The 21,947-nt window shown below is 41.4% G+C and overlaps 2 protein-coding genes across 2 annotated transcripts; both read left to right on the top strand.

Annotated features, from left to right (window-relative positions):
- Positions 1-10,175: 10,175 nt before the first annotated feature.
- LOC142166138 (uncharacterized) lies at positions 10,176-10,711 on the top strand. The gene is made up of 2 exons (XM_075224563.1): positions 10,176-10,302; positions 10,413-10,711. Exons 1-2 carry the CDS (start codon positions 10,176-10,178, stop codon positions 10,709-10,711), a joined length of 426 nt encoding a protein of 141 aa, XP_075080664.1.
- Positions 10,712-10,836: 125 nt separating this feature from the next.
- LOC107801164 (uncharacterized) lies at positions 10,837-11,220 on the top strand. The gene has a single exon (XM_016624450.1). It carries the CDS (start codon positions 10,837-10,839, stop codon positions 11,218-11,220), a length of 384 nt encoding a protein of 127 aa, XP_016479936.1.
- Positions 11,221-21,947: the final 10,727 nt, after the last annotated feature.

The raw sequence follows: 21,947 nt of genomic DNA, 5'->3' as shown, positions 1-21,947 counted from the left end.
TAGGCTGGGATTAGATGGCGACGGCTAGGGTTCGTGTGAGGTTTTAGAGAGAATTGAGAGAAGAGGGATTCAAGGGCAGTGTTTGGTGAAGAATGAGGTAGGTTTAGGGGTCGTTTAAGGTTAAAAATGGAAATGGCAAATATTGGCCATTGATCTGAATGATCAACGACCCGGATTAAGAGGGTAGGTAGAGAATCCAGATTGGGTCATTTCATTGGGTTAGGGGTAGGGTTTGAATGGGAATTGGGCCGGGAAATTGGGTTTAATTTGGGGTCAGATTTAGGCTAAAACTGAAATGTAATTGGGCTATTATTTAAATAGCCAATTTTTCTCTTTTTAAATTATAAAAAATAGTAAATTAATTTTGAAAATAAATTGAAAGAACAAAAATGATTTATGACATATAATTAATAATTTAAAAATATATGACTTAATTTTATGAATATAAAACATAACTGAATCTTAAAAGGGCTAATATTGCAATTATGTGCAATTTAGCTTAAAAATACTAAATAAATTTGTACAAATATGAAAAAATTACATTAGCTATATTTTAGCATAAATAAAAAAGTCCAACAAATGAATTACCAAAACAATAATTTTGGAAATAATTATTGGGTTTTTATGGATAAAAAAGGGAAATAAATTGGTTTAAAAACCTTTAAAAATTATGAAAAATAATAAAACACTTGGATATGCTTACATATGCATATATATGCCATTTTGAAGTTATTTTGCATATTAAAAATATATAGAGAAAAATTGAGTATCAACAACTGCCACTCTTTACCCGGAAAGGATGAAAGAGTTGTCGGGTAAAGATATGATGGCCAATTTTGACCGAGCGAAACGGTTCGAAGAGGTTTAGGTCGTACCTTGGATTTCTAAGCTGCCTACATATCCCTGCTTTTACAGGAATCCGGCCGTATGTAGTTCAGGATCCGCCGACGAAGTATGCCAATGGAGATTTTTCAAGAACGGACGCAATATCTAGGACGGGGTGAGCGGACGACTTATGGGAATGGTTAGGTTCGACATGGCTGCGGGAACTGAAGCGGGATCGCTCTTGCCGGGATGGTCATTGCTCGCCGATGTACCTGCAATTAGAAACAATACAAGCGTATATCGCACATAAATATAAACATGATACAAATTCCCGTGGGACCATGAATGTTGTCTTCAGATGGTTAGAATGACGTCCTTAGACCATCCCATCCTGGGACATGAAGCGTACAATACGGATTCGCAGGCCATGAAATGATGCTCTCGGGCTACGAGGATGGTGCCTCCGAACCATGATGTCTTTGAATAATGATATGCAAAAGATTAAAAGGGATCCTCAGGCCATGACATGGTGTTCTCGGGGTATGAAGATGGTGTCTCCGAACGATGACGCCTTTGGATAATTTGGCAATCTTTCAGACCATGAGATGCAGTATGAAGCGATTTTTTAGCCCATAAGATGCAATAGCATGATGCGAACAAGACAGAGCTTAGTCTTGCAAATTGAAGGGCAGAGCTTAGCCCGTAAGAGAAACGAAATAAATGATGCTTGGGATAGTGCTTAGTCTTGAAGAAAATTGGAGGCAGAGCTTAGCTTCGGAAGGCAGAATACTAGCCTTATTCAAAGATGCAAATGCGGAGAGAGGTAGAGCTTAACCTCGAAAGGTAGAATAGTAGCCTTATGCAATGACGCAGATGCAAATGGAGACATCGTTTAGTCTCGGAAGGCAGAATGGTAGCCTTATGAAAGAATGCAGATGGAGACAGCGTTTAGTCTCAGAAGGAAGAATTGTAGCCTTATGCAATGTAAATGCAGATGGAGGTAGAGCTTAACCTCAGAAGGAAGAATGGTAGCCTTATGCAGGAATGCAGATGGAGATAGAGTTTAGTCTTGGAAGGCAGAGTGGTAGCCTTATGCAAGTTGGAAGGCAGAATAGTAGCCTTATGCAATGCAAATGCAGATGGAGGTAGAGCTTAACCTCGGAAGGCAGAATGGTAGCCTTTTGCAGGAATGCAGATGGAGACAATGTTTAGTCTCGGAAGGTAGAATGGTAGCCTTATGCAAGTTGGAAGGAAGAATAGTAGCCTTATGCAGTGCAAATGCAGATGCAGATGGAGACAACGTTTAGTCTCGGAAGGCAGAATGGTAGCCTTATGCCGGACTGCAGATGGAGACATCGTTTAGTCTCGGAAGGTAGAATGGTAGCCTTATGCAATGCAAATGCAGATGGAGGTAGAGCTTAACCTCGGAAGGCAGAGTAATAGCCTTATACAAGAAATAAAATGGCAAATGGTAGTAGAGCTTTCTTAGCTGATAGCAGATTGCGGTGTTGCAATTATTGGGATTATTGTGACATACAGGGCATCACCGGTGTATGCTGATAGCAAATGTTTGGAAGTGTACGGTTCGGAGAGTTGTGTTCCTAAATAATGTTTGTCCCATGAATGTATAGTATATTTGATGATTTCACAATCCAAGTGCCTGCTCGGCTTTGATCTAGTGATACTGTATGTATCATTGGGGTAGCGTTGCTAAACAAAGCAATTTTAGTAATAAACATGCATGATTTCATCAAAATATGACATAAGTATATAATTAAGATAGCTTTTCAGATGAACCCATGACTGCGACATAGCTCGGGACATTGCAACCTCTCTAGCTATGGAATATTGAGGGTCCCCCTCAAAATTCTGCCCCAGTTTAATGGGTTGATGCTTCTGACTGTTGCTTGCGTCGATTGGCTGAAATTACTTTAGAATTTTGAGGGTCCTCCTCAAAATTCTTCCCCAGTTTCCAACTGTGGGGGTAAATAAAATTTTATTGAATTGTGACCAAACCCATAGGGCTACCTATGTATCCCCTCTTAAACGGGAATCAGGTCAGGCGTAGTTCAATTTACATCATATAAGGGAAGCATATAGATTACACATAGTAACGCTTGACTGCATCTGAGTTAATTAGATTTGGCCAGATTTCTCCGTCCATTTCTGCAAGTATGAGGGCTCCTCTTGTCAGAACCCGGTGAACCATGTATGGACCCTGCCAGTTGGGAGAGAACTTCCCTTTGGCTTCATCTTGATGCGGAAAATTTTTCTTTAACACCAGCTGCCCCGGTGTGAATTGTCTTGGTTTGACTCTCTTGTTGAAGGCCCTGGACATTCTGTTCTGATAGAGTTGACCATGGCAAAATGCATTCATTCTCTTTTCGTCTATAAGAGCTAGTTGCTCATAACGACTTTTCACCCACTCTGCGTCTTATAATGAGCTCGGCTTCTTATATAATCCTTAGGGAAGGAATTTCTACCTCGACGGAAATGATTGCCTCTATACCATAAACCAGCATATAGGGGGTTGGCCCAGTTGATGTGTGGACTGTGGTACGATACCTTAGAAGAGCAAATGATAACTTCTCGTGCCACTATCTGTGATTCTCTATCATTTTCCTCATCCATCTAGATCTGATGATAACCAGCAAAGCAATATACAAATGACTGTAGCTCATGCTTGGCGCAATTGTCAATAAAGATGTGTATATTTGGCAGATGGAAATCGTCTTTCGGACTGGCTCGGTTGAGATCCCGGTAGTCGACACCTACTCTGACCTTTCTGTCCTTCTTTGGCACTGGCACGATGTTAGCTAACCATGTCGGGTATTCTACTACCCTAAGAACCTTAGCTTTAACTTGCTTAGTGACTTCTTCCTTGATTTTCAAACTCATATCACGCTTGAACTTTCTGAGCTTTTGCTTTACCGGCATGTCGGATCGGTTCGCAGTTTATGAGCCAAAATAGACGTACTCAAACCAGTCATGTCATCATACGACCAGGCGAATATATCATCATATTCCTTTAGAAATTCTGTGTATTTTTCCTTTTCTGATGGCGATAAGTGAACGCTGATTCGTGTTTCCTTGACGTTTTCTACATCTCCCAAGTTAACAATTTCTGTCTCGTCCAGGTTGGACTTAGGTCTATTCTCAAAGTTCTCAACTTCTTTAACAATCTCGTCAGGTATGTCATCTTCCTTGAATCAATGTCCATTTGTTGCATTGTCTCGTTGCATGTCACAGTCATTGGTTCATTAAGATAAGTAATAGTAATGCTGTATAAGTAAAGTAATGAGAGAAAATGATATTGAGTGTTTATTCATAAGAAAAGTCAAAATGATTTGATAAATTGCATAACTGTTTTGAACATTGAAGATCTTATTGCGGGAATTGAAAAATGCGAAAAGAAAATCATTTAGTAAAATAAAAATAGTGCATGATTCTTTTTTTAGCCTTGCTACCCCGAGGCTCGCCAGGCTCTGGTTGTCTGATGTGCCAGAGAATTTCAGCACATTTCAATGCAAATTGCTTAGATTTTAGCTTGTTTTGAATGCAATTATCTCCTATAATTATGTAATTTTAGTGTTTTTGCAGTACATGAGCTTTAAGGACCTAAGAGCATGGAAATGAAAGCAAAAAGCTACAAAAAACAAGAAAAGAGCATGATGCAACACAAATGAGGATATGCGGTCCAAGATGCGATCGCAAATCCTACATGCGAGCCGCATAATGTGCAAAATATCGCAAATCACAACAGAATGTTGGCCAAAGTCCAGTGCAGGAAATGCGGTCCAGAATGCGATCGCATAACAGATTTGCGGACCGCATAATGGACCGCAAACTCATGGAGAGAAATGCTGATGGTGGAAAATGCGATGCAAAATGCGATCGCATATCTGGAATGCAGACCGCAAATCAACAATGCGATGATGGCCTGGAAACTAGGGTTCTGAAGTGCGATGGGCATGAAGAGAATGCATACCGCATGTCTGTTATGCGACAGATATGCGGTCGTATATTTAACCGAAAAGGGGATTTTTGTCCGTATTTTGTCCCGAATTTTGGTCCTCTATAAATAGATTTATTGAGTTTTGGTGGGCTCATCTTGTCTGACTTTGAGACTACAATACAAGGCTTTAATATTCCTCTCTTTTGGAAGCTTTTGGGTCAAGAATCTTTCACTTTGTAAGCTTTATGACATTTAATATTCTCTTTTTTTTTTTATATTTTAATATAAGTAGCTAGCTTTAAATACTAAGGTTGTGGACCCTAAATGGGTGTTATGTTAATGGGTGTTGAACATTGAATATATATATATAATGGTTGGTTGATATTTATTTAGTTCTCATTCTTCATTTATTGTTGGTGGTTGCAAACATCAACAAGTGCCATTAAATTCGTGCTTTGCTTGGAAAGTAGGTTAAAATTTGGTAGAAGCAAATATCAAAGGCTCAAGGCTTTAAACCTTGTTTAATAGAATCGCTTATGAATAAGTGGGTTTTATTTGGCATATATTGATTGTTCTTAATTGCAACTCTTTTATATTTGGAAAAATCATAAAGAGGAAATACTATCCAACTATTGGAAAATATTGGGTAGTCATTTAGACATCATTTGCATATCAAAAAGGGACCTTCCATTAGAAATATATCATATTAACACTAATAGCATTACACTTCATTAAAGGGGACACAACCTTGGTTTCTCTAATCAAATAATTTACATTCTCAACATTACAATTAGTCATTACTTCAAACCAAAATCATTTCATACTCTTGTTACGATTAACTGAATAGAATTACAACTTGAGTCAAGTAACACACTATTTGAGTAACCTTTTCACACCTATTCCCTGTGGGATTCGACCCCAACCTTGTTGGGTTATTATATTTGACACTGACCGCCTTACACTATTTATTAAAATGTAATTTGAGTGTATCAAATTTTGGCGCCATTGCCGGGGAATACGGTTTTGAAATTACTAATTAGTGTGTGTTTGACTTTACATCTTAGTCTAATCCATCACACTTTGCTTGTTTTGCTTGGTGTTGATAGGAAAACATGGCCGAATATGAAGAAGAGATGGAGGCGGAAATGGAAGAAAATGCTTTTGCGGACATAGAGGAGTATATTAAGGATACAAATGCTATTGTACCTCCGGCCGTTGGCACTGCAACTTTTAAGGTGGAACATGGTTTAATCCTTATGCTCAAAGCGGAAGGGTTTTTTAGGAATTCCACTAAAGATGATCCTACACAACATCTTAGAAACTTCTTGGGTGTGTGCGCGATGCATAAGCAGAACAATGTCTCGGATGATGCTCTAAGGCTGAGGTGCTTCAAGTACTTACTAGCTGGGGATGCAAGGAAATGACTTCAGAATTTGCCACCAAACTCTATTCATTCTTGGCCTGAACTTGTCCAAGCATTCTTAGCTAAATGGTTTCTCGAAAGTAAGAAATATGAGCTCCGGGATAAAATCTTATTTTTTCAAGCAAGCACCAGGGGAACATTTACACGAGGCATGGGATCGATTCAAATTATATTTGGTGAGGTCTCCCAATCATGGTTTTCCGGATTCTATCTTGTTGGAAAAATTCTACACGGGCTTGGATCCGATGAACCAGTCTATAACCAAGAATGCAACTGACAGATCTTTCATGGACAAATCATTTGCAAGGGTGACACAAATACTTGACAAAATGGCAAAACATAATCAAGCATGGCACTCCGAGGATACACAGGTCGAATTACATATGGTTATCCTTCCTTGAACAACATGATCAAGGAAAATCAAGAGAGAGATCAAGTGATTGCAGGGCTTGCTACAAATATCAATGTGTTGATAAAGATGTTCACCGAAAGCCAAACAAAGAAGGTAAATGTGGTTGAGGATGTGCAACCCATATCAAATGAGGATTTTGAGGAAGCAAACTATGTCAACAACTCTCAAGGTGGATATCAAAGGCAACATTACCAAGATCAAGGACAACAGAATCAATGGAGGCCTCACCCGCAAGGGCAAGGCAACCAACAGTGGAGAAATGACCAAGGCGGCTCAAATCAAGGTATTTGGAACAATAACAACAACTTCCCAAATAGGAGTTCAAACCCTTATATTCCCCCAAAGGGTCAATATTCACATCAAGGTTCCTCAAGTGAGTCTAAGTTGGAAAGCATGCTTGAACGGGTGTTGCAAAATCAAGAGAAGTCCGACACTTCTATGAGGAATATGACCGAGTTTGTTGGTTCTCATACCGCATCCATTCAAAAATTGGAGATGCAAATGAGAGACCTTTCTAGGGTGCAAAATCCAAAGCAAAAAGTGACACTTCCAAGTGACACAATTGCGAACCCCAAGGGTAGTAGGAATGGTCCGACTTCTCATATCATGGAGATTACTACTCGGAGTGGGAAGGTACTACAAGGAGGGGGTGAACAAGTGGTTGAAGTAGAAGAGTCCGAACAAGGGGTTGAGGTTGAAGAGCCAAGTGTTGTTGAAATATAGAAGATTTCGGAAGATGTGCAAGTCCAAAAAGAGAACCGGGAAGAGGTAAAGGAAAGGGTAAAAGAGACACCAAAAACTCTTCCACCTATTCCTGGACCTCCTCCTCCATTCCCTCAAAGACTCTCTAGGAAGGTTGATGATATAAAACTTGAAAAGTTCTAGGACATTATCAAGCAATTATCGGTGAATATTTCATATGTGGAAGCATTTCAATAGATGCCGAGTTTTGCTAAGTATTTGAAAGATTTGATCACCAAGAAGAGAACCACCAAAAATGAAGTGGTGAATGTGACTCACCGGGTTAGTTCCATCATTGCAACATCCACCGTTCAAAAGAAATAAGACCCGGGAGCTTTCACCATTCCTTGTACCATTGGGGCACATGATTTTGCAAGAGCCCTTTGCGATAATGGAGCTAGCATCAACTTGATGCCTCTTGCCATTTACAAGAAAGTAGGATTAGGTATGCCAAGGCCCACAAGTATGAGATTGCAAATGGCCGATCATTCAATCAAACGATCGGTGGGAATTGTTGATGATGTACTTGTGAAGGTGGTAACATTTCATTTACCCGCCGACTTCATAATCCTTGATTGTGCGGTTGACAAAGAGATCCCTATCATCTTGGGGAGACCATTCCTTGCCATGGGAAGAGCACTAATTGATTCAGAACGGAATGAGATCAAATTCTGTGTGAATGACGAAGAGGTTACATTCCAAGCAAGCAAGGGTATGAAACTACCGCGTGAGTATGAAAGCATCTCGGTTATCGATGTTGTTGATGAAGTAGAGGATGCGGTTGAAATGAAAATGGAAGAACAATGCCTCGACAAGACATTGGCGGCTATTTTGGTGAACTTTGATGGTGAATATATGGAGGGGTATGTGGAATCGGTAAATGCATTGGAAGGGCTTGGGTTCTACACTTATGCTCCGGCAAAGTTGTCTCTCGACTTGGAGAATAGAGCTACTCCACCCGTAAAGCCTTCTACTATCGAACACCACAACTAGAGCTCAAACCAGTTCCACCACACTTGAGGTATAAATTTCTTGGCTCAAATGATAATTTACCGGTAATTATTTCTTCTTTGTTGAATGATGTGCAGGTACAACAATTATTGGAAGTCTTGAAGGAGCATAGGCAAGCCATTGGATGGACAATTGCAGACATCCGAGGGATTCCCGCGGGAATTTGCGAGCACAAAATCTAATTGGAGAGTGAGACGAAACAAAGTATAGAACATCAAAGATGGTTGAACCCGTCAATGCAAGAGGTGGTAAAGAAAGAAATCATCAAATGGTTGGATGTCGGGGTAGTCTACCCTATTGCCGATAGTTCTTGGGTGATCCCGGTGCAATGTGTGCCGAAAAAGGGAGGCATGACCGTAATTGAAAATAAAAAAAATGAGCTCATCCTAACAAGAACGGTGACCGGTTAGAGGGTGTGTATGGATTATCGGAAGCTCAACAGTGCCACATACAAAGACCATTTCCCTATGCCTTTTATTGATCAAATGCTTGATTGGCTAGCGGTAAGGTCATTCTATTGTTTCCTTGATGGATATTCCGGCTACAACCAAATCAACATAGTCTTGGAGGATCAAGAGAAAACGATATTCACTTGCCCTTATGGAACTTTCGCCTTTAGCTATATGCCATTTGGTTTGTGCAATGCTCTGGCTACATTTCAAAGATGCATGATGTCCATTTTCTCCGACATGGTGGAGGATTTTCTAGAAGTCTTCATGGACGACTTCTCGGTGGTAGGTGATTCTTTAGAGAAATGTCTTAAAACTCTTAGACAAGTGCTTAAGAGATGTGAAGAGACCAATCTTGTGCTCAATTAGGAGAAATGTTACTTCATGGAACACATTGTGTTGGGGCATAAAATTTCAAAACGTGGCATAGAGATTGACCGGGCAAAAATCGAGATTATTTCTAAGCTTCCTCCACCTACTTCCGTTAAAGGTGTTCGAAGATTCTTGGGACATGCTAGGTTTTATAGGCGCTTCATCAAGGATTTCTCCAAGATTGCAAATCCTATGTGCAAACTCCTTGAGAAGGATGCCAAATTTGTGTTTGACGAGAAATGCCTCAAAGCTTTTGAGGAATTGAAGCAAAGGCTCACCACGACACCTATTATTGTCACACCATATTAGTCTCTTCCTTTCGAGCTCATGTGTGACACCAGTGGTGTAGCTATTAGAGCAATGCTTGGCCAATGTCACAACAAGGTTCCCCACTCGATCTATTATGCAAGCAAGACACTCAATGGGGCACAAATGAATTACACGGTAACTGAGCAAGAACTTCTTGCCATTGTCTATGCCTTTGAGAAGTTCCGGGCTTATTTGTTGGGATCTAAGGTGATAGTGTCCACAGATCATGCTGCTCTTCGCTATCTCATGGCAAAGACGGATGCAAAGCCTCAGTTGATTCGATGGGTCTTGTTGTTATAAGAATTTGACTTCGAGGTTAAGGATCGCAAGGGAACTCAAAATCAAGTAGCGGATCATTTATCATGTCTTGAAGAGGAAGGGAGACCAAAGGGATATCTTGAAATCAACGATGCATTCCCGGATGAACCCATATTGGCACTATCTAGCACTTTTGCTCCGTGGTATGCCGATATCGCTAACTATTTGGTTAGTGACCTTATTCCGGACGATTGGAATCCTATCAAAAGAAGAAGTTATTGAGAGACTGCCTGCAATACTATTGGGAGGAACCATTCTTGTTCCGTGTTTGTGCTGACAATATTATTAGAAAGTGTATATCAGAAGAAGAGATTATGCCAATTCTAAAGGCATGCCATGACTAACCGGTTGGGGGTCATCATGGAGGAAATCGAACGACGGCTAAGGTGCTTGAATATGGTTACTATTGGCCGTCAATCTATCATGATGCCAATCAAATGGTCAAGACTTGTGACCAATGTCAAAGGCAAGGATCAATCTCTAAGAGGCATGAAATGCCAATGCACTTTGTGATGGAGATCGAAATCTTCGACGTGTGAGGAATTGATTTTATAGGTCCCTTTGTGAGATCTTGTGGGATGAAATATATCTTGGTAGCTGTGGACTATGTGTCCAAATGGGTTAAAGCAATTGACTTACCAAACAACGAGGCAAGAAGTGTGACCACATTCATGAAGAAAAACATATTCACTCGGTTTGGCACAACTAGGGACATTCTTAGTGATTGTGGGTATCATTTCTACAACAAGGCTTTCACGGGGTTACTAGAGAAGTATGGTGTCAAACACAAGGTGGCCACGCCTTATCATCCCCAATCTAGTGGTCATGTTGATGTTTCCAACCGCGAGATCAAGAGCATTATAGCAAAGACTGTTAATGCAAACAGGACCGACTAGACAAGGAAGCTAGATGACGCATTGTGGGTGTACCACACGACATACAAAACTCCTATGGTACTTCTCCTTATCGGTTAGTCTTCGGCAAAGCTTGTCATCTACCCGTGGAATTGGAGCACAAAGCCATGTGGGCTCTAAAGAGGTTGAACTTGGACTGGGTTGAAGCTGCAAAATTGAGGTTAACACAACTCAATGAAATGGAGGAATTCTGTTTCCATGCTTATGAAAGTGCAGCTGTGTACAAAGAAAGGAAGATGTTCGTCCATGACAAGAAGATCTTTAAAAGAGTGTTCAAGTCGGGTGACTTGGTTTTGCTCTTTAACTCAAGGCTCAAATTGTTTCCGGGCAAGCTCAAATCAAAATGGTCCGGTCCATTCAAAGTGGTCAATGCCTCTCCTTTTGTAGCTGCGGAACTAGCATCGGAGGATGGGCTCCGGACATTCAAAGTCAATGGTCACCGAATCAAGCACTACTTGGGTACAAATGGAGATAAACATTTGGTGGAATAGTTGGCTCTCCAAGATGGTCCATGCCCGACAAATGAGTGAAGTAGAAGAAACACCATCTTCGTCGTGCCACGATGTTAAATCAAGCGCTTCATGGGAGGCAACCCATGTGTGGTAACACCTTTTTTGTTCTTTAAATTTTTAATTTTGTGGTAGATAGATTTAATTGAGCAATTTAAAGTGTGTATTAGAGTGCAGGGGATTCAAAAGATCATAACTCTGGGTAAGATTGCACAATAAAGGGAAGAAAAATCACCATGTGAAGTTTGCTACAAAAATGCGGTCGCATATTCACTATGCGGACCGCATTTGGTCACAAATCAAAACAGTGAGTTTGACTAATATTGGTGGTAAGAATGCGACAAATTGGTGCACTTTGCGGACTGTATCATCACTATGCGATCGCATAGTGCGCCGCATTTTTGGCCCTTCAGCATCTCACTTGAATCCACCGCATAACACATATGCGGTCGCATAATGTGTTATGTGACTTATCCACCGCAAAATCGTCAGGTATGTCTTCGCATCCTTTCATCTCTCACACATTCAAAACAAAACAAAAAGTTTTTTTGTCTAACAGAAGAAACAAAGCAAAAAAGAATGAAAACCAAAAAAAGGGGGGGGGGGGCAAACAAAGTCTGAAAAGGAAAGGACAAAACCACTTGAGAATTCATCTCCCTAGTGTGCTTGCTCATCTTCACTGGTATGTTTCCTTGCCCTAATTTTTCCTTTTCAATTTCATATTTATCTCTCCTATGTTTCTTTTCTATTTTCGTTCTTTGTTTTGATTGTGTTTGATAAGTAGTTGGTTGGCACACTGTGATAATCTTTTGGGAAGGAAACATGTTTGGGGTGTTGGGTAGCAGGAAATAGGACCACCATTGTTGAGGGTAGGATTAACTCGTTTGGGAACGATGGCATTTGCGGTTTGCAAAATCAAAATGCCGTCCGCATTTCTGCCACATAACGAACCCTAGATCGCATAGTTGATATGCGGACCGCAAACTCACCGCATACTGACACAGTGCACCTAGTTTCACAACATGAGTTTTGCGGCCATTTTGCGATTGCATTTCCTACTTTGCGGTGGAATTTGCGATCGCATTTCATGATTTGGTTTACTGATCAATCAGGTTTGCGATGATTATGCGGTCCGCATAGTGGTTATGCGATCGCATAACCCATCGCATACTTGTATCACTTCAAGAGCTTGGAAGTTTGCGACAAGTTTGTGGTCTGCATAGTGGTTATGCAACCGCATACCTATCGCATTCTGAACTTCTTCTTTGTTTTTCATTGTTGCCTACTCGATTGATCACATGGTATTTCTTTGCAGACATGGCTCCCAAGAAACACGCATCCTCTTCCAAGAAAAGGGCCTCCACCCTTCGTCAGGCAACACCATCAAAACGTCCACGACAGGATCCTATTGTGGCACGTCCCTCCCAATATGATGAGGAGGAGACCTTGCCTTCAATAGAACTACATGCAGAGGCGAGAAGAAAAAGGGGCGATGACTACCAACTCCGATTTGCAATCGATGGTTCTAGGGAGCTCTATAGAGAAGGGCTAACAAAGAAAAAAATTCTTGTCGAGAAACAAGTGAGCATGAACAGACTTAAAGACTAGCACCCCCACATTGGGGAGAACATAACAGCTAGAAAATGGGAGTGTTTCACTGAGCTACCGGATGAATACAATAAGACCCTTGTCCATGAATTTTATGCCTCATACGGATCTTCCAGGGCTGCTCACCACAAGCGCAATAGGGTATTCTGTGATACTGTATTAGTTAGGGGGAAAGACGTGAGCTGTAGCGCTAAGACTATTAATAAATTTGACATCCCTGATTGGAGCCCGGGCACAACTGAGTACCAAGCCAAATGGGCAAACCGGGAGAATGAGCGGAGTTGGATATCATCTGTGATAGCAAAGAGTACCCCTGCTTGGATCAATCCTGTACACAAAATATTCAAGGAGGATCTCACACGAGAGGGTCGATTTTGGCTTAGTTTTGTTACCTGTCGACTCATACTGTCCACAAGTGAGACTGATATAAGCAGTGAGAAGGCTCTTCTCATTGCATGCATTATGATGGGAATCAAGATCGATGTGGGTGCCCTTATCTTCATAGAGTTAGGGATCCGAGCAAGGCAGACGACCACTTCACTGTCATTCCCCTGTTTGATCACAGCCCTCTGCAAGGCTGTGAACGCTCCACTCATGTCACACTCTGACAAGACAGGGAAGGTGCTGAAGGATATTGACATCATGCACATTAGTGATTCTTTTACTCCCCCAGAGATTCAGACTTCGATTCCAGTTGATGTAGAGCCCTTCGAGTCCCAGAATCCTGTGTCCCCTCAGGCTCCAGTTGCATCCACTTCCACTGCATAGCCCGCCTCTCAGTCTACCATTGCTCAGCCTTCTGCTGCACTGCCATCCATCTCGAGGTTTGGTCTTATTGCTCAGCATGCCAATGCTAAGGTAGACCAACTTCTGAAGACCTTACCTAACCTCATCAAACAGGCCTTGACTCCGATACAGTCCTCAGTGACAGCCCTCCAACAACAACAAATACCTTATGGGGATTGCCTGCAACAGCTTGAGTTGATGGTTGAGAAGATAGAGCGAGGTGAGGTTTGTGACCTGCCTAAGCTCTGGGAGAAGGTTGCCACTATAAAGACCGAGCTCTACAAGATGCAGACTTGGGAGTTTGATCTATCATCCCTCCTACCAAAGGAAGGTGAGTAGGGAGCAGACACAGCAACACCAGATTTGGGTCTTGACTTCACCACTTTGATGACAGACATTGCACCTCCGACTACCGAGGTTTCCCATCCTCCAGCTCCTTTTGTACGTATTGATATTCATGATGAGGAGGTTTTTGGACGCTCTACTGAGTCCCAGGGTGAGGAGGCTGATGAGGGCGAGGATGAGGAGGATTCATGGTCCACGAATGATGACGGCCCTCAAGAGAAGGGCAAGCAGATTGCTGCTCCTACAGCTGAGGATGAGGAGCAAACAGCAATTCGGATGGTGATACAACATTCTCTAGCATATATGGATGCCCCCGTAGATCTATCGGCCACTCAGCCATCAATGGACGAGGCTAGCAGCTCACAGTCCCCAGCTCCAGTATTGGGCCAGCTAGTGATCCCTCCTCTATCAGTGGAGGTCCCTCCTCAAGCCGAGATCTCATCGGTCCCAGCTTCAGCATCAGAGGGCGACCCCACCATCACTCAGCCAGCTGACGACTCCCATAGCACTTAGTGCACCCCAGGGAGCCCCTTTAACTCTATTCTATGTTCTTATGCATTAGGGACAATGCATGCCTTTTAGTTGGGGGTGGTAGCATTGTATATACTTTTGTGACATTGGCAACTGTTGTACATGTTTATGCTTTTGTATGTACTCATGTGTATTCTATGATTCTGTATATATTAGTGTGTTGTGATTTCCGCACATAAGTTATGTTGTGTAATTCCCGAGTTTGTATATATAACTTTCGGTACATAAGTTATGTTATCCTTGTGTATAGTTGTCCATCTTTAGTACTTAGCAATGAATTCCCCTTGGTTTTTCTTCACCGGGTTCTTTTCCAAGGGTGTAATAGTAGAACCAAGACAGTAGAATGAAACATATTGACCGATTTGGTGTACGTGTCTAGTCTCAAGCATGTGTGTCTGTATATAGTGTGTGTTTGTATATAGCGTATACCCTTCCATTGAAAAAAAGAAAGATATATCAACTGTGTGAACTTGAGGCTCGCTCTGTGGCTCTATGTCTACCTAGAGTTATACATGTATATATGATGAAAGCTTTGAGTTGCCAAGTGTTGACTCGAGGGCTTCAAACTATGTGAGCCAAACAGTTCGAGTACCATGTGTGTGAGTTCTTTATGTAAATAATTCTTGTGTTTGCTTCTGCCATCTAGAACTTTCCCGATTGGTTTTTCGATGCTTATAATAATTACATTTGGTTGGAGAAATGACCTTAGGCAGTCTTTGTGATTTTCAGAAAACCAGTTAGCCTTTCAAGCCACCCATTGTATAGATAGTATCACTAGTCATCCCATTTGAGCCTTTAACCTTTTCTTTGGCTACCTCATTACAAACCTTTCCCTTTTTGTGAAATAATTCCCTCTTTTGAACTCGTCCCCCCTTGAGCATTGAGAATAAGGCTAAAATCCTAAGTTGGCGATTTGGTGTAAAGTCGGAAATTGGCAAGATTGTACAATGAGCGTAGGAAAGTGAACCTCAAAGTGTGAAACTGCTCAAGCTCATAAATAAAAGTATATAAGAAAAAATAGAAAAATAAGAATTGCTTGTCTATATATATATGGAGTCTTGAAAAGAATTGAAGGGGTAGTTAAGGTGGCTAAATGGTGGAAACGTTGAAGCTAATAAAGGCTATGTGGTTTGAAAAGAAGCAAAGAGCAACAAGAAAGAAAAATGTGATTAGTGTTCAAGGAGGGTGTAGTCACTTGTACCTAAATGCTTATCCGACCCTTCCCTAAACCTACATTAAAAGCTTAAAAAGTCCTTATGGGATCTCCAACCGAGCGTTCTTAGAATTATGTGATGAATTAAAATAAGGGCAAGCCTATGGTATGGTATGTTGTAACACTTGAAATTCTTTCAGAGAGTGAGTGTATTTGTAAATTCGTCCCTTTTTGTTATCATTGTAAATATTGTGATTTTGGAACTTTCTTTCTAGTGAGGACACATGAACTGTGAGGTTGGACAGAAGTTGAGCTTTTGGAATCAAATACAAGTGCACTCAGTTGAGGGTAACATTTTGTCAAATTGGTCGAGGCTCAAAGTTTCACAAGTTGATTAGTCCCTTGTAAATATTGATGGTTCAGGAAGGGTAAACAATCGAAAATGTATGCTTGTAGTACTAACAAAGGACACCATCCACGGTCACTATTGTTTCATATTTGTTAGATGGAGTCTAAAATAGGATAGTGTCATTTTGGTTGCTTGAGGACAAACAAGAGTTTAAGTTGGGGGTGTTGATGTGCCAGAGAATTTCGGCACATTTTAATGCAAATTGCTTAGATTTTAGCTTGTTTTGAATGCAATTATCTCCTATAATTATGTAATTTTAGTGTTTTTGCAGTACATGAGGTTTAAGGACCTAAGAGCATGGAAATGAAAGCAAAAATCCACAAAAAGTCAAGAAAAGAGCAGGATGCAGCACAAATGAGGATATGCGGTCCAAGATGCAATCGCAAATCCTACATGCGAGCCGCATAATGTGCAAAGGATCGCAAATCACAACAGAATGTTGGCCAAAGTCCAGTGCAAGAAATGCGGTTCAGAATGCGATCGCATAACAGGTTTGCAGACCGCATAATGGACCGCAAACTCATGGAGAGAAATGCTGATGGTGGAAAATGTGATGCAAAATGCGATCGCATATCTGGAATGCAGACCGCAAATCAACAATGCGATGATGGCCTGGAAACTAAGGTTCTGAAGTGCGATGGGCATGAAGAGAATGCGGACCACATGTCTATTATGCAACAGATATGTGGTCGCATATTTAACCGGAAAGGGGATTTTTGTCCGTATTTTGTCCCAAATTTTGGTCCTCTATAAATAGATTTATTGAGGTTTGGTGGGCTCATCTTGTTTGACTTTGAGACTACAATACAAGGCTTTAATATTCCTCTCTTTTGGAAGCTTTTGGGTCAAGAATCTTTCACTTTGTAAGCTTTATGGCATTTAATATTCTCTTGTTTTTGTATTTTAGTATGAGTAGCTAACTTTAAATACTAAGGGTGTGAACCCTAAATGGGTGTTATGTTAATGGATGTTTAACATTGAATATATATATAATGGTTGGTTGATATTTATTTACTTCTCATTTTTCATTTATTGTTGGTGGTTGCAAACATCAACAAGTGCCATTAAATTCTTGCTTTGCTTGGAAAGTGGGTTAGAATTTGGTAGAAGTAAATATCAAAGACTCAAGGCTTTAAACCTCGTTTAATAGAATCTCTTAGGAATAAGTGGGTTTTATTTGGCATATATTGATTGTTCTAATTGCAACTCTTTTATATTTGGAAAAATCATAAAGAGGAAATACTATCCAACTATTGGAAAATATTGGATAGTCATTTAGACATCATTTGCATATCAAAAAGGGACCTTCCATTAGAAATATATCATATTAACACTGATAGCATTACACTTCATTAAAGAGAACACAACCTTGGTTTCTCTAATCAAATTATTTACATTCTCAACATTACAATTAGTCATTACTTCAAACCAAAATCATTTCATACTCTTGTTACCATTAACTGAATAGAATTACGACTTGAGTCAAGTAACACACTATTTGAGTAACCTTTTCACACCTATTCCCTGTGGGATTAGACCCCAACCTTGTTGGGTTATTATATTTGACACTGACCGCCTTACACTATTTATTAAAGTGTAATTTGAGCATATCATTGTCCTGCTGGTCCAGTTATTGAGGCGTGCCCCTCTTCTCACAGCTTGTATGGAAGGTCCTTCCTCCCCCCTCCTCCTCGAGAACAACACAACAGTCTATGTCATTGTCCTCTAGGAACAAGTTCTTCACCGCTGCCAGTGCTTCTTCTTCGTCTGACCCATAAACAATGTCGGCCTGTTGGAAAGTCTGCTCCAAATGCGGTATTGGCTGCTCTAGTGGATAATAAGGACCGCGCCATGGTGGTGACCAGTTGTTGAATTCTTCCCAGGTATAATCATTTCCCAGACCGAAAGTAGTGCCATGTTTCTTGAGTTTTATGGGCTTAGAGATTCCTTGGAGGTTCTTGTCGAGCCCTTTGCCATGATCGTACCTACTCCAATTAAGTATACTCTCGATTTTGTTATCCCACCACTTGTCCTTGTCAACAACATTTACCCGTTCGATGTGATGGTAAGTCTCTCCACCTAGCTTCCTTCTTCCTCCGATTATTGGAATGGCCTGACGACTATATATAGGGTGGATACCGTCTCCATGAATAATCACCTATGGGTGATTCCATTCGAAATTTACTGCCTGATGCAGTGTTGATGCTACGGCCCCAGCAACATGAATCCATGGCCGCCCTAATAGCAGATTATAAGATGCTGGCGCGTCTATCACCTGGAAATCGACATCGAACCATGTTAGTCCCATTTGCAAGCATAGGACAATCTCACCAATGGTGGATCTCTATCGAAGTCTTTCACATTGATAGCTCTATCTTTTATCTCGTGTAGTCCCTTACCCAACTTCTTGAGTGTTACTAGTGGACAAATGTTGAAACTGGAACCTCCATCGATCAGGATTATGGTGATAAAATAGTCTTCGCATTGCAAGTTGATGTGCAGCGCCTTATTGTGCCCCAACCCTTCAGGTGGCTGCTCGTCCTCATAAAAGGTGATCTTATGGCGCTGCAGCACTTTTCCTACCATATTAGCCATTTCCCCGCTGGTGATGTTGCTTGGCACGTACGCTTCACTTAGTACCCTTAATAGAGCATTCTTGTGTGCCTCAGAATTTTGTAGCAAAGCAAGAATAGAGATTTACGCCGGTGTTTTGTTCAACTGGTCGATGACCGAGTATTCCTTGGCCTGTATCTTTCTCCAAAGATTGTCTGGACCCATCTCAATGATAGGTGGTTGGTTAGAGTCTTTCTTGCTAGACTCAGCTAGATGTTCAGGGGTATAAACTCTAACGGTTCTCGTCATACCCTGTGCTGCAATGGTATCTTCGAACCTAACCTTGCCTTTTCTCCTCGCCTTTGCTGTATAATCCCTGGGTACAACCTTTGTATGGAATGGTGTCATGATCGACATTGCCACTGGGATTGGTGTGGCTATACTTACTCCAAACGAAGCATGTGCCTTGGGTGGTAAAACTGCAACCTCAAATGGTACGTGTGTATTTGTCGGAGACACAAATTCAACCTCAATAGGTGCTGGTGTTTTTGCGGACGATGTTGCTTCAAATTCGAGTAGCACAGACATGTTCACCTCAACGTCCTCAGATGGTTGAATCTGGACTATGATTGGATTGAGAGTAACTATTGGCTTCTTTGGGTCATCGCCTTCTATGATCAACCCGATCGATCTCTTGGGATCCCAATCATCTTCTATTTCAATCATGTGGATACCTCCACTCTTATGGTCTGGCAGAAGGTTCTTGTGGATATTTGGAGCGGGTTCTTTTGCCAAAATAATCTTGTTATCATTTAAAGACTTGATATTGTCTTTCAAGTAACGACATTCATCGATGGTGTGCCCTTTCATGCTGGAGTGGTATGCACAGGATTTGTTTGGGTTAACCTACTGAGAAGGGTTCTCAGGGGTTGCAGCAGGGATGGGGGTGACATAACCAGTAGCTTTGAGTCTCTCGTACAACTGGTCAATGGGTTCAGCAATGGTCATATATTGTTTTGGAGGTCTGCGGTCAAAGTTAGGTTGGGTCTAGGGAAGTTTTGGCATGCAGGAGGTGATTGATAGTGGGATGGTTGAGCATTATAGGTTTGGTAGACATGAGCGGGTTGGGAGTATCTAGGTGAAGTAGGCTGATATGTAGGAGGTGGAGGTGATTGATAAGTTGGTGGTGGAGTTTGGTATGAGGGTAAAGGTTCTTGGTAATTTGGGGTTGGTTGATATGTGAGTGGAGGTGTTGGGTACGTTTGGTATTTAAAGGGAGATTTGGTCCTTTGTGCAACCATCACGACCCCTACGTTCCTTTTCTTGGACGCACCACTGGACTGTAAAGCCTTATTTGTAGCTTGCAAGGCCTCAAAGTTTGTAACCATATCGCTTTTGATACCATCTTCAATTCTTTCACCCATTTTGATAATTTCGGAAAATTTGTAGTTCTCAATCATCATTATTCGTTCATAATATTGCGGGTCCTGAGCCCGGACAAAGAATTTGTTCATCTGTTCCTCCTCCAAGGCAGGTCTAACCTTGGCAGCTTCGGACCTCCAGCGAGTAGCATACTCGCGAAAGGTTTCTATAGGCTTATTCTTTAGATTCTAAATATAGGACACATCCGGCGCATTCTTTGTGTTAAACCTGAACCTGTCCATAAAGTAGGACGCCATGCTTACCTAGCTTGACCACTTCTTTGGATCTTGGATGATATACCGGGACAACGCATCTCCTTTTAAACTCCTCATGAACAGCTTCATGCAGATTCTCTCATCTTTCCCTACTCCAACCAGCTTGTCACAGTACGTCCTCAAATGGACCCTTGGATCACCTGTACCGTCAAACATTTCGAACTTCGGAGGTTTGTACCCCTTGGGTAGTTCGACATCAGGCTGTATGCAATGATCCTCATAGTCCATCCCCTCAATTCCCTTGCTTCTTTCTATGCCTTGAATCCGGCTAGTCAATTTCTTAAGTTCCTCAGCCAGGTTCCTGATAAGAAAATCCTTTTCATCAGACTCGGGTGTGCTTGAGATAGGTTGGGTGGTGTGTGGCATGGTCTCCACATAGATAGGGGTGTTATAGTGGGTGTGAAAGTAGTCGTTTATGGAGTTTTGGGGTTCCGGGATAAGTAGCGGAGTATTGTTCGGGGTATGACAGGTGTTGCATTGGGTCATTGGTGGAATAGTGTGATGGTGAGGAGCAGGATGATTCTGTTGTTTTGGGACGTTTTGAGGTGGTGTAGGGTTTTAAGTGTTGGGGAAATTGATATCTGGGGTGGTGAGGGAAAATGAAAGGCTTGCTAGATTCCGAACCTGATCGAGCTCTTCTTGGAGTTTCAACAGCTTTTGTTCAAGTTGGGATACATTCTCTTGATGAACCTAAGTACCATGGCCATTAGTGGCCTCTACCCGTTCAGTTGGATTCTCCTTTCTGACGTTGTTCAAATCTTCTATCTTGCTTTTATTCTTGCTTTTTACATGACTAAGAGGAGGAGTGGGTGGAGGTCCCCTGGATCTCGTGGAATAGGATAATGTTGCCAGAGTGCACGAACTAACCTTTGGCGAAGGAAATAATAAAAATAAAAATAAAAACAAAAGGTAATCAAGTTAGTGAGGATTATAAAAAGTATTGCAATATTTAAACACATAGTGTGGGAATGTAAATCATGTCCTAATTTTGGGATCTCTTTGTGCCCGAGGTAGGCCTAGAGACAAATTGATATGGAGAACTTAGGATGCTAAATACCTCATTTTATTGATAAAAAATAGACGAATCCCAAAACGACACTAAATAAACAAGAAATAAAAGTCACTAATGGTCATTGGCCTTATTACATCCATAAAGAGAAAAAGGTAAACTCCTATCTACTTGGTCCCAGAAGGACCTTCCTCAGGTTGAATGCTCTCGTTAATCAAATCCTCCAGTTCGCGTAGGTTCATTAGTAAAAATGCCTTTGCCCTGTTCTCCTTCGTTTCCCTCAGTGTTTTGGCAGTTGGTGACTCTCTTCCTCATTTTTCCTTCCAATTCCAGTAGACAGTATTCAAGATATTCCAACTTTTCGCTAGGTTTAGCAGTTGATTTAGTCATTCGATGGAAGACTCCTCCACCAGTCTAGTAAGAGTGAGGGTGTGCTAACCATGCTGAAGCTGGGGACCTCGTGCCTCATTTTCTGCAAAACAAAAGGGTTAGACCCTACTCCCACCAGACTCGACTATTTATCATCAACAATTAGCATGAAGCATTTAGTTCTCCAAATAAATGCACAGAACGTGATGATGTCCGTTTGGGTTTAGGGAAACCCAGTGGACTTTGGAC

This window comes from Nicotiana tabacum, chromosome 11 (genome assembly GCF_000715075.1).
Source record: "Nicotiana tabacum cultivar K326 chromosome 11, ASM71507v2, whole genome shotgun sequence".
Classification (NCBI taxonomy): domain Eukaryota; kingdom Viridiplantae; phylum Streptophyta; class Magnoliopsida; order Solanales; family Solanaceae; genus Nicotiana; species Nicotiana tabacum.
The sequence above is the reverse complement of the archived record's forward strand: the minus strand, read 5'-3'. Positions and strand labels throughout refer to the sequence as shown.

What these genes read in the sequence shown, in the direction of transcription:
- LOC142166138 (XM_075224563.1), top strand. Translation starts at nt 10,176, where the DNA reads ATGGAGGAAATCGAACGACGGCTAAGGTGCTTGAATATGGTTACTATT. An exon ending in CAAGGATCAATCTCTAAGAG is followed by an intron (nt 10,303 to 10,412) that starts GCATGAAATGCC and finishes ATATCTTGGTAG; the next exon opens with CTGTGGACTATGTGTCCAAA.
- LOC107801164 (XM_016624450.1), top strand. Translation starts at nt 10,837, where the DNA reads ATGTGGGCTCTAAAGAGGTTGAACTTGGACTGGGTTGAAGCTGCAAAA.